Source organism: Vicugna pacos, chromosome 4 (genome assembly GCF_048564905.1).
Source record: "Vicugna pacos chromosome 4, VicPac4, whole genome shotgun sequence".
NCBI classification, from domain to species: Eukaryota; Metazoa; Chordata; class Mammalia; order Artiodactyla; family Camelidae; genus Vicugna; species Vicugna pacos.
The window spans coordinates 8,262,300-8,275,792 of record NC_132990.1 but is presented as its reverse complement, the minus strand read 5'-3'; the positions used below and the strand labels follow the sequence as shown (position 1 = coordinate 8,275,792).

The following is a 13,493-nucleotide window of genomic DNA, read 5'->3' as shown; positions in this document are numbered from 1 at the left end:
AAAAGGCCATTTCTGTCTGTGCAAGGACACAGCATTGTCTTAGTTTCCTTTAGAGACATAAAAATGCTCACAATGATCCACTATTCATACCTTAGCTATTCAGTCAAACGCAGGGAAATGCCAGCAGATTTAATGGAGACGGACTTAACTAGGGTTATTAACTAAAACTTTGTACTCTCTTACTTTCAAATGGAACTTTTCTCAACAACAACAACAAAAACAACAAAAGATCCATCCTTAATTTACATTGTGACAGATATCCAATTTTTAATCTCCAAACAAGATTTTAAAGAAAATAAATGACAAAAGTGAGTCATTTGGTCCCTGACGAATTAATGCCTGGCGTTAGCATTTGATTTAGAGGGCAAGACTAATCTCTCTCTCTCCCCCTCCTATCTGTCTGTCTGTCTGTCTATTTCTGGTAGCTCATACAGCTCCTGCCCCCTGAGCTATGCAGATAGTAGGAACTGAGGAAGAACTTAATAAATAGGTGAACAAAATTTTCAAGCCAAAAGCAAGCCAAAGCCCCATACTGTTCAATTCCATTTACATGAAATGTCCAAAACAGGTTAATCCATACAGACAGAAAGTAGGTTGGTGGTTTCCAGGGGCGGGGGTGGGGGGAGACGGAGTGAGTAGTGACTGCTAATGGATACAGACTTTCTCACTGGGGTGCTGAGAAATGTTCTGGAACTGACAGTGGAGATGGTTGCGTAACATTGTGAGTGGACTTAATGCTGCTGAATTGTATCCTTTGAAATGGTGGAAATAATTTGTTATGTGAATTTACCTTAATTAAAAAAAAAGAAAAGGCCAGATGGCATAACACCAACCACCACTCACAACGTCCATCAACTACATATCCCCTTTCCCCCCAACACACACCTGCTGCCCCGCCCCCAAGCGTCAACCTCCGCCAATGGCTGTGCGCGAACTAACAGCAGACACCGCCTACGTTCCAATGTCACCTAGTGTGGCTACTGTGGAGCTTTACCGGACACTCGTGGATAACGAGAGAGCACAATATCCAAGCACCCTTTATGGGCCCTGAACACGATGATCAGGGCACACTGCATTTGCTTCTCTGCTGCATTCGGACCCACGCAGATTATTCTGAGAGATGACTAGACACAATGATTTTTTCTGTCTCCAACATAGAGCCTCATCAAAAACTAAGCATGCACGGGCTCTTCTCCATCCACCGAGCTGGCCCTCCCAGAACCCCGCTCAGCATTGGCCAAGGCTGTTAGCGGAAGCCAAACCCCCAAATCCACGGACTGTTTGCATGTGGCCCTGACAGAGGGAGATGAGGCAGGAGGAGGCTCGAGAGCTGGAAAATGCATAGTTGGGCTGAGAAGAGTCTAGGAGGGGAGAGAAGCCGGCCCTCCCCCGAGTTGGGTCAGTTTGCAAGTGGAATGTGGGATGACACACAGCCCATTCTATCAAGGGATCTTCTCCCTCCCAGAAAAGCTTAAGATCCAAAAGATAGGCCGCAGGGCTGCACTAGCTATGAATTTGCCCACATCCTAAAGACAGTCATCTTCTGTTTATTTTTAGCACCCCACTGTCAGATGTTTTCAGAGAGCACCTCCTCCTTATACCCACTGCTTCTCTGTGCAGTTAATTACACTCCCGATGACAACTGAAAAATCCCAAGACAATTAAGTGCAAGAGAAACATTCCAAGCCAGGATGCTGAGCTGCTCAGTGGAGACGTTCTGCGCTAAATGGGAGTCACTGCTGGCCGGTGAGACTCGGGGGCCCTGGCTGGTTCAAGGTGCACATTAAACATACAAACAAACAAAAAATACCTTGTGAGCTCTTCTTTAATCTTCAGGGGTTCGTGTGGGTAGAATTTCACTCTAAAGCACATGGTGTATGGTGGATGAGCTGAAACATCATAAAGAAAAAGCATGAGAAGAGCAGCAAAAGACCATGGACTCAAACACACACAGGAGAGTCAGCCATGAAGCCTTGCAGCCTAGCCTGGGGAGGGGAGCGGGGAGAGGCAGGTGCACGGCGATGTTCTGAAAGAACAGGTATTATGCCCAAGAAAACAAAGCAGAGAAAACGGTGACAGCGAAACTCAATGGAAATGCTTAACAAGACGCCCAAAACAAACGCGGGACACAGGCAGGTGTCAGTCAGCACGGCTTTCCACGTCCTGCCTCCTTCCTTCTCTCCAGGTCACAGCTTCAAATAACATTTTCTCCTCTGATTCCTCCCACCCCCTTCTGATGGATAAATTGCTCCTGAGCACCATTCAGATTGTTGGCCCAGTGAAATATTCTTTAGCCTGTGAGGTGGAAAAATGTCACTGCACAGGACTAGCTTTCCCAAAATGATGGTGCCTTTGAACTCAGATCAAGATTTAAGAAATGGAGTCAGCCAGGCACAGATCCTTTGTATAATTTTAGTATTATTTTAGTGTTATCAATGAGGCAGTCGTTTGCATGAAAAGAAACACTTTTTATAACTTCCTGCTTTGAATCAAGACAGCACTATGCAGACTGAAATTCTGGCTGAGGTTCGTGATTCTGGAATGTTCTAATTGCATTAAAATATCCGGAGCCCAATAACCAGCTAAGGGGGTTCTATGGGATTTCTGATCCCTTTAATTACAAGACCACTGCTGTTGACTTGCAATATTAACCTTATAAATGCACACAAGTGTGGTAACGATGTATTTAGATTTCAGTTAGTATGTAAAACAAGCACCTTAAAATCAAAGAAATACAACGATTACCATTATTATTTCTACGGATCTGACATTCCCACTTATTCATCATTTTGTCACTGTGGCTGCTTGGGATCAGTTCTGACTCTACATCCAAATGTGAATATGAAACAGCATCCTATTCTCCCTCAAATCCTCTTCCATAATAAGCAGGGGTTCAATCACCAGCCAATTCTACAATGTCTGGGACTATTCTGTATGCAGACAAATTCTTTATGTATAAAGGACCATCTGCATCAAACATAAATGTGTAACAAGGATAATTTAATATAGAAGACAATTCTTTAAAATAGTTTGAAAGAAAGCATCCAAATCACAGGGAAACACAGCAGCGTTTTGCTGGATATCTCAGCAGAGAAAAAATGGATTAAAAGTACAAACACACACAGATGTCAGAACCCTCCATTCAATGCTCCACCCTCTGCCCTAGAAACTAGCAAATTTCTTAACTCAGTCGGGTGCTCCCAAGCTGATCCTGTGTTCCTTAGATTTAAGAAAAGGAGTATTTTTCTGGAGCACTAGGAGAAAATGGCACTTATACAGCAAAGAAAGAATGAAGAAAAATACAAATGATTCTTGTCATTCATCTTTCACAATATCTAGAAACTCAGTTTTGACTCAAAATCTTTTATTTTTACACATTCCCCAGATTTCTTTTAATTTGTTTAAATCATCACCTCTAAAAGATTAAAACTAACAGTATACATATTTTTTAATTATAAAACTTCTGGAGTGTCATTAATAGAAAAGCTGAGACAGTTTCTATAAGAACAACAGAGCAAAGAAATGAAAATAGCCTAAAAGAGAAAGGATTTTTCTCCTTTCTTTCTTCTTATCTCTGTTAAAGTCATCAAAATTGATACATGCTGAAGCACAACCAATGAAGCCAGATAGACAGACAGACAGATGATAGGGAGATAGATGGCTGACTGACAGAGACACGAGCCTTCCCCTTTCACTTCCCTTCACTCGGTCCCTATTCCTGCCCCTTCTGTCCCTCGGGTCCCCACCTCACCCCAAACTCCCCCACCACTGGTGACCACTTCATCTCTATCCTTCCCCACTTTTGCCGTCCTCATACAAAATATATGCCAACATGATTATATATGTAAGGAATTTTTAAATATAATTGAATCTCACAAAATAAGATCATACTGCATATGTTTCTCTAGCTTTTCTCATTTAACTCTATACCCTGCCCATCCATCTAGGGCAGTAGATAAGCGCTAACTCACTGTCTGTAATAACTGCCTGAGCGTTCACATGATACACTAGAATTTACTCCACTATTCCTTTTTAATCATCATTCAGGTTGCTTCCACATTTTAATATGCAAACAATTCTATTCTATTATATGTACATCTGTGGATATATTATTAAATACATTTTTATTTCATATATCATTAAATATTTCATATATTATTAAATATATATTTTAATATAGACTCCCAATATTTGAATCTGGGGGAATAAAATCAGCTGACTGAAGGCAAAGAGAGGAAAGGAGGATCACAGAAGGCAGACCCCAATGAGAGCTGTCATTTTGTCTCCTATCTGGGCAGCTTATCTGCCTGCATGCCCTAGGCTGGCTTCAGTAGGTACCTGAGCTCACCAGACACAAATGGGGATTTGCGTTCTTCCTAAGGGATCAAGCAGTGAGGCTCAGCGGCAGCTTCCCGGGCGGCCATCTTTCAGTACCCCTGACTGTAGGAAGTCCTTCCACCCCAGTCATCCTTGTCCAAGACCTGAGGCTCCAGAATGAGCTAATGCTTCTCCCACACGGAGAGCCCTTCCATCAGTTGATGACAGTGCTCACAGCCCTTCCGAGTCTTCTCTAAAATAAATATCCCCAGTTCTTTTAACTGCTCCTCATATGAAACAGTTTCAAGTGCCCTCACCCTGAGTGTATTCCTGTCTCCTCTGTGTTTCTTCAAGCCAAGCAGGGGGCCCCAGGGGTGGTCACAGCCGCTCACGTGAGGGGACCATCACCGGCCTCACCCTGGACGTGCCTGTTGCTCCCTCTCAACAGCTTCAACTCAATGCTGATTCACTCTGAGTTTACAATAGACCAACATCCATAATTCTTTTCATATATGCTGTTGCTGAGTCACACAGAAGCAGCCACTAAGCTCCTGACATCTCCCTCTATCTTCGAGGATGTGACCATGGAGGAAATTAATACAAGGTACTAGCGATATGCTCACCACCAGACCTCTCATCAGAGGGATGAGAGCGGGTAGCAGAAAAAGCAAGTGGTGGCACCTTTCAAGTCTGAGACTTTCTACCCATTTTCTTCTACCATCCTACACACCCCTGCTGTGTCTTTCTCTCATGTTGATCCAGCATCCCTGATCCCATGTCGCCCATAAAAGAAAAACTTTCCCTGTAGGTTAAAAGGAGCACGTGATTTTGACAAAATGAACCACGGGCAGCATCAGGGACTGGTGCCCACGAGAAGCTCAGCCTCACCGCCTGGGCCTGAAGAGGCTGCTGTGGCAGCGGGCTTCTCCTTGAAGAACTCACTGAAGGCTCCAGATGCAAAACTGTATCATGCAGCCAGCAGTCAAGCTAAGGAATGCTTCTTCACAGGGTTGGAATGGGGTGAAAAGATCATTTTCCCCCGCCCCAGTGTTTATCTAGTTATGGATGACAAGGTTTACAAGGGTCTGGACCTGTCTGTCTTGTTCGGGTTTTATCCCCAGAGCAAATTATTGATAAAAGACTATCTCTCCATCTGCCTGGTTGAACAAATGCATGATGATGCTCAGCCTTTGAGGCAGATGTCAGGGTGGACAGCCGAGCCTCGCCATCACATTCATCCCATCAGAATACTGGCCTAGAAGGTCCAAAGCCTGAATCACGACAGCAATTTCTAGGATTTATATTTTGAAAACCTCACGTCCTATAACTCAACCTCTGCTCTTCAACATCTGGGACAAATTCAGGGACTCTGGAGTAGGTTAGAACAGCGACTTCTAGAGGGAGGATTAATTAATTCAATCAACAGATTTGTTTTGAGTACGTACTAGGCACAGGTTTAGATGAAAACACAAAAAATTCTGTCCTCATGGAGGACACATTCTTGCGGAGTAAACCCACAAAAGTACGGTAAATCAAAATAAATAAGTGACATACATGGGACAGTGGAAGGTCGTAAATGTTATGGAGAAGAATAAGGGATTTAAAGGCTGAGAGAAGACCACCCCCACTTCTGTTCCCTTTTCTTATCACCAGGCAATCAAATCCATGCAGGCAAGTGCAATTCTCTTTACTACCTTCTAGAAAACTAAATCAGGGGAGAAATACAATTATTTAAAATTTTAAATCATTAAAGAACCCACCCCCCCCACCCATATATATTGACGCTGGTTTGGGGTCAGAAGCTTTGCTGTGGAGCACGGGCGTGCGCCCACAGCTGCTGTGTAAATGCTGGAAAAGGAGCCTCCCCGGGTCCCACCTGACGGCCGGCACATCCTCCCTGGCACGTGTATAAGGTCGAAATCCCCTTGTGGAGATGAGCCTATCCCCTTCTCCAAGCAGCTAAGTGTCTCAGCTCATTCCAGCTTCCACATCTTCTTATTCTTAAGCTACAGGGAAAGGGGAATGAATGAAGCAAAGGATGACTCTGACCTGTGCCAAACATTTGGCGCAGAACCAGAGTTGGAAATGCCTGATGAGGGAGCGGGAGCCACGTGGTACGGAGGTAACATGCAGGCAACGAAGCCCACGCTGTGCTCGGGGGCCCTACCCCAGCAGTGGCCTCACGAGCAGGCACCAGCGCCTTCACCAGATTGGGCGGCATGGTCATCCCCCGGGGGACGACGCTATGGTTCATTTCCACTGCGGTACTAAGCCTCCAGCATCAGTGACAGGAGCACATGGGGTGGTGGGAACCCTAAACCCCCGGGGGGATCAGTGCCCAGACTTTGAAAGGGACTTCCAACAGTGACCTTGAACAAACCACTTAACTTCTCTGCTTCCTGCTCTGGAAGAGGGGCGAACACTGGGGGCCATGGCAACCTCCCCGGAGGTGTTTAAACAGACCCACTGGGCTCTTGGCAGGTGCACACGGCACAGTATCCCAACAAAACAAAAGCTCACACTTAGGTAAACACTCCCACCAGGAGAAAAGAAGAGGACGGTGGAAACAGGAGGGAGGAGATGGGGAAGACGAAACTGCATTCAAATCAACAGCTGAAAATCAGCATTTACTCAGCCATGTAAGTGCTAAAAATGAGAATAGCACTGAGTAGCAGAAAAGGGAAAAAAATGCAAAAATTCACTTAAGAACTGCCAGGAGCATGTAATTGCACCTAGGAAAGCAAGGCTCCTCTCTCACAGCCCTCTATTACCTGCTAGAGGAGGGGTGGGGAGGCCAAGTACCACCGCGGGGCAGCTCAGTGGCCCCTTTTTGCATTAGCAGATCCTGGGGTATTATCATTTTGGTGGTTTGTTAACAGTGAGAACGTGGGGGGAGGAACAGCCGTTTACAAAGCAGAGACAGGCCTCCTCATCTCCACTTTGAGACCTTGCCCAGAAATGGAGATACGAAATGATCAGGGGAGCAGGCTTCCCAGTGAAAATGACAGAAAATGGCTTTCTATTTTTAACCGACAATGGTCCTCAAATCTTTGTAAAAACAAATAGGATTTTTTTTTTTGTCTAAGGAAACATCCCTCAGCATCTTTTCTTAAAATGCAATGGTCTTCCTCTAATCATCACAGACAACAGAAAAGCAAAAACCATAACTTTGGGACTATACATATAAACTCATGACCTTTCTCATACACATTCTGGCTGACAGCTATGAAAAACTTCCCCAGACTCCTTTTAACAGCAGTCAAAGCGTAGAGCTCGTGGCTCCAGCAGATGTGAGGACAATACCTATGCCTGGAATGTGTCTCTCTTACGCCTCCCTCCTCTGGGATCCTATTGGAAAAAAAAAAAAAGTGACTTTTTTTTTTTTTTTTTGGGTCACACTTTCAGACTCTGGAGAAATACTGCAAAGGGTTTGGGGTTGCAGAAAAGACCCCTATCACCCTGCAAATAAGAGGCTTACTTTCCAAAGGACCCCAAGCAGGCGTCGGGGGTTCAGTATGACTGACACCTTTTTATTCCTAACCAGATGAACGCTCCCTCCCAGGTCCTTCCGGGGGCTTTGGACTGAGAGCTGAGGAACACACTCCACTCTCCGCTGGGCACAGGGATGCTGCTGACTCAGCGATGAAACTCCGTGATCAAACAGCTCAGGAGCGCGCACTCCTTCTACACATGCGCAAAACGACACTGCGCGCCAAGAGGGCAAAGCATTACTCGCTCAGTCAACGAGCTACCACTCTTGGGATATGATCAAACGAACCAGCCACAGAGAACTGCTCACTTAACGGCTGCTCTTTTCTGGCTGGAAATGATGAGTATCATTCAGCGACAACTGTTACTATCATTAACAGCAGGGATGATCTCCATCTCTCCTTTCCTAAGATGACAAACAGCAGCCTCCAAGATGTTACTGGCAATGTATCTCCTCTACTTCCAAAGCAGGGATTTAAAAAAAATTTTTTATTTAATTCATCCTCCTCCAGTTACAGCTCTCTCTCATGCTTTAATCACACACAGGCACAACCTCTGAGTGAAGTCACACTTAAGAACTCTTAGGAGAGACTGGAGGGCTAAGCCACTACCTCAGGAATACTTGTTCTTGGAATTCTCCAACTGCCTTGGCTGCTCAGGAGAAGCTCTAACAGGGACTGTGATAGCCAACATGTCTAATCCCAAGTTCGCCCCTTGGACAAATGGCTCTGGCCAAACGTAAAACTCTCAGCTTCCATTTCTTCATCTGTAAAATGAGGATAATCATGGAACCAGCCACCTCAAGTAGGAACCTGCATAATTTCTCTGTAAAAGCCCAGAGAGTAAAGATTGTTTACTCTGTGGACTCAAGGTTGCTGTCTCAACTACTCCCCGAAGCTCTTGTAGCGTGAAAGCAACCACAGACAAAGACATAAACAAATGGCATGATGTGTTCCAACAAAGCACTGAAATCTGAATTTCATATACTCTTCCTATGTCATAAAATATTAACTGTTTTTTTTCCCCAATCATTTAAAAATATGAAACCTATCTCCAGCTTGCAGCCGCACAGAACCAGATGGCAGACGGGGTTTCACCCAGGGGCCATAGTTTACTGACCCCTGATGTAGAGACCATGATGAGGATAAAATGAATTAGTGGTAAGGAGCACCCAGCAGGCTGCCTATGGGCTGTAATCAGCTCATAGGAGTTATTATTATTCTAGAGGTTGAAGAAGAAACCCACGTGCATGAGGCAGAGCCCTTCAACTTGACCTAAACCCTGTATCCTAGTTCAAAGGGTGAGAGATTCACTGAAATAGGTGCATATATGAAGAGATACTTGGAAGTTCTGCTTCTAGAGACGAACTTTGCTGGCTGGGACTAGGGTGCAGTGAACTGAGAATTTCAGCCAAAAAAAAAAAGTTAGCAGAAGTACATGCAAATGAAGGCAAGAGAACATGGAACTGAAGATGCCTGCTTGCTGCAATGTGTAACTAACTGTCCCTTCAGGAGTCATGTTGGTTGGTGTAATTCAATTAATAATAATGATAATTGTAACAGCCGGATGCAACTATTTATGTAACTTGGTGCTGAGATTTTCTTTTTTTTACTATAAAATTGCATCCAAAAATAACGCATTTCCAAGCAGAGGGAAATAGATATGAATAAAGCTTTCCTAATCTGGTGGACCCACGTTTGAATCCCCTCTAGTACCCATATGCCAAGCATGGAATCTCTTGGTCTATTACGGTTTCCACTCAGACACTTATGCTGCCAACACACATGTAGTTTTGAATGATGTGACCTATTATGGAACAACGTGGGTGCATCCAGAGGAAGAAGGAAGCACTACAAGTATCTCCCTGGTAATATAAGGGCTTCTCCAGGAGGATGCTCCTTTTCCTCTGCTTTCTCCACCACTCCGGCCACACTCCCTCTTTCCCATAGGGAGCCCACCATTGTACCCAATCAAATGACATCAACGTCACCACGAACCACACCATAAGGATCAGGTTAAAAGTTAGAAATCCGTGGTTTATCAAATGTCCACACCATTTAGAATTGCGCATTATAAATTAAGGTTTTTTTGGTCATTCATTACTTTTGTTATCATCATTTCTTTCCATGTTGGAAAATAAAGAGCACAATGTGGGAATTATTTATAGGCCCGAACTGCATAGACTTTCTGAGAGAAGGATCCAAAAAGGAAATTTTGGATGAAATAGTAGAACCTGGGAGAAAAAGAGATACGTGGCCAAACCTACTGAGCTACGACTAGAATAAAAGAAACCTGCTCCCAAAGCTGGAAAGAAGCTTTGGAAAGAAGAAAATTGGAAAGAGCAAAATCAGCCAAAACTAAATTACAGCAGTTGGGGACTTAATGTTGTATACTTGATTTATGCAACAGGTTTTGTTCAGCCATGTGTGTTTTGCTTTGTTTTTGTTTTGTTTTGTTTTATTCTGGTATTTTTTATTTTATTTTTTAGATTTTTAAAAATATTTTTATTGAAGTATAGTCAGTTACAATGTGTCTGTTTTGCTTTGTTTTAAAAGAACATGGCAGTTTAAATTCTTCTGCCTGCACCCTAAGAGGAACATGGTGATTCTAGTCAAGCATTTACTATGAACAGATTACATGCACAGCCTTGTAGTTAGCCATGGACCAAGGAAGGAAATCTTCTAAATACTGGGGATCTCATTAGATATATGCATGAGGACAATGGGACAGCCTGTCCCAATAGGTCTAGAGATGGGGTGACTGTCACTACAGGTGTTTGGAGAAGGAAAATGTGTGATGCTTTACTGTCAGAAGCGTAAGATCAAGTTACGCAAAAAACAAAAACAAACAAAAAAATACAAAAACCAAAAAACCCACATACACAAAGAAGAAAAAATAAGCCACAAAACAAAAGCATGAAGGTCACCCAAAAAGCAACTAGAAATGCCGAAGGGTGTGGGACGTATAAATTGGGGTGCTCAGTGCAGTGGGCTGGGTAGTGTCCCCCCAAATTTCATATCCACCTGAAACCTCAGAATGTGACATTTTTTGGAAACAGGGTCTTTGAAGATCTAATTAAGTTAAGATGAGGTTATACCGGGTTAGAGTGAGCCCTAACTCCAATGACTGATATCTTTATAAGAGAAAGGAGAGGGAAGCCTGGACACTGACACACAGAAGCATGGAGAGAAGGCGATGTAAAGATGGAGGCAGAGGCTGGAGTGATGCAGCTACAAGCCAAGAGAGGAATGCCAAGGAGGGCCAGTAACCAGCAAGGGCTGGAAGCGCCTTCAGAGGGAGCATGACCCTGCTGACGCCTTGATTTCAGACTCCAGCCTCCAGAACTGACAGAATAAATGTCTATTGTTTTAAGCCACCCAGTGTATGGTGGTTTGTTATAGCAACCTTAGGAACTAATCCACTCAGCAAAGGGACTAACTGAAAGAACAGGTTTGGGAATCAGGCATCCAAACTGGCCCCATGAATGGGTGTGGGACGTGTGTCTGTTCTCCTCCTGTTTCTGACACCAGAGCAAAGTCTATGCTCCTGGGACTCTCTGGTCTGTGCTACAGAGGAAGATAGGCTCCCTACTGACAAAATCATTTGGCAGCAAGGGAGCTATTCATTAGAGCCCCAAGGAGTGCTGGAAAGCTAAGGAATGCTACCTAAACACAAAGTTTCACAAACATCCCCAGAGACACAAATTACACACCATCTCAGGCTTCCATGGAAGGCCATGGTAACTTTGGGAAGGGAGTACCAAAGACAACAGCCAGCAATTTGACTTAATGTTGCTCTTACGGCTGAGCCAAATCCATGTGTTATGCAGAGGATGCGGGTCCTCCCCACCCTGATCTGCATGCAGAGGGCATTTCCAAGAACCCCATCCCTTCTCCGCGCCTGGCAGCAGCACAGTGCCTGATCCATAGAGCAAGAGTAAGATCTTAACCACCCTGCTGGGCTCATCAGGCACCAGCCAGGCTTAAGCAGAGAGACTCTTTAGAAGACTAAGTGCGCTTTCTTTCATCCAGGTCTCTATTTCTGTGGTACATGCTTAATGCATAATGCACTTTGATTCCTTTCTTCCTTTCTATATTTCCCTCTTGACTTTTACATAAAGCTTCCTTTCCTTTTGTTTATTTTCTCTTTTTTATTACCAAGTGATATAAGAATATACATTCACTATAAAAGATCTGAATAAAAAATAATTGTATGTAATAAAAATGTGAGGACCTCACTTCTGTCTACTTCATTCTCTTCCCCAGAGGCAACCACTGTTAATATACATCTTTTTAGCGCTTCTTCTGTGCACTTGCATATTCATATAAAATAATCTTTTTATTTTCATATAAATGGATCATTCCTTACGTGGTATCTCACTTGCTTTTTAAGCTCTACAATATTATAGCTAATAAAACTTTTTATGTTAATATATGCCTGCCTCATTCCTTTAAATGACTGCATGCACTCCACATAATTTACTTAACTTTGCCAAAATTGTTAGGCTTTTTACTGCTTCCAATTCTCAGTGTTATAAGCAATGCTACAATGGACACCCTTGCATAATATATACCTGTGCTGGAATAAATTTTGCTTTCAGTAGATTCATAGAAATGATGTTCGATCAAAAGACACAGGCATTTTTAATCTTGAAAGACACAGCCAAATTTCCCTCTCTAATGGCTTTACCAGTTTATACACTCCCACCAGAAGTGTTACCCTTATCCTCATCAACTGGATATCATCAATATTTATAATTTTCTTAGTATAATAAACAAAATATCTTATTTTAATTTGCATTTTCCTTGTCACTAATGATGTTGAGCATCTGTTTATGAGTTTATCAGTCATTTATTTTTACTCCTATGTGTTTTTTTTTCACATTTTTCTACTGAGTGATTTATCTTTGAGTTTGTAGCATCACACTTCATATATTCTGCATATTTCTACTTTTTATATATTTGGCAAATGTTCTCATTATTTTGCTCGTATTTTAATTTGTTTATAATTCACATTATAGTCATTCATTCAACAAATATTTACTGAGAATCTACTCTTTGCAGTGAGCAAACCAACTATTCTAGGACAAATGTTTGATTTTTGTACAACTTTGTTAGTACTTTGCTTTGTTATTTCCGGGTTTGACGTTTTCCTTAGGAAACCCTGTTTAGCTACACAGTTACAAAAATACCTCTCATGTGATACACCAACATAAGCAAAATAAAGGATAAAAATTATGTGACCATCTCAATAAATGCAGGAAAAGGATTTGACAAAATTCAACATCCATTTATGATAAAAACTCAACCAAGTGGGTAAAAAGGGAACACATCTCAACATAATAAAGGCCACTTATGACAAGCCCACAGCTAACATACTCAACAGTGAAAAGCTACAAGCGTTTTCTCTAAGATCAGGAACAAGACGAAGATGCTCACTCTCGTCACTTTTATTCAACATAGTATTGGAAGTCCTACCTCCCTAATTAGGCAAGAAAAACAAAAGGCATCCAAATTGGAAAGGAAGAAGTACAACTGTCATTCTCTGCAGCTGACATCATACCACATATAGCAAATCCAAGAGACTATCAAAAAACTGTTAGAACTAATGAACAAATTCAGTAACATTGCAGGACACAAAAATCAACACACAAAAATCTATTGTATTTCTATACACTAATAACAAAC

At 42.8% G+C, this 13,493-nt stretch overlaps 1 protein-coding gene across 2 annotated transcripts in view; it reads right to left on the bottom strand.

Moving 5' to 3' along the window:
• Nucleotides 1-13,493, bottom strand: part of FRMD3 (FERM domain containing 3) — a 256,004-nt gene that overhangs the window by 90,690 nt on the left and 151,821 nt on the right. For both annotated transcript variants that reach the window (XM_006209258.3, XM_006209259.2), the window contains exon 4: nucleotides 1,811-1,889. In XM_006209258.3, the coding sequence (XP_006209320.2) occupies nucleotides 1,811-1,889 (79 nt within the window). The remainder of the gene's footprint in view (nucleotides 1-1,810; nucleotides 1,890-13,493) is intronic.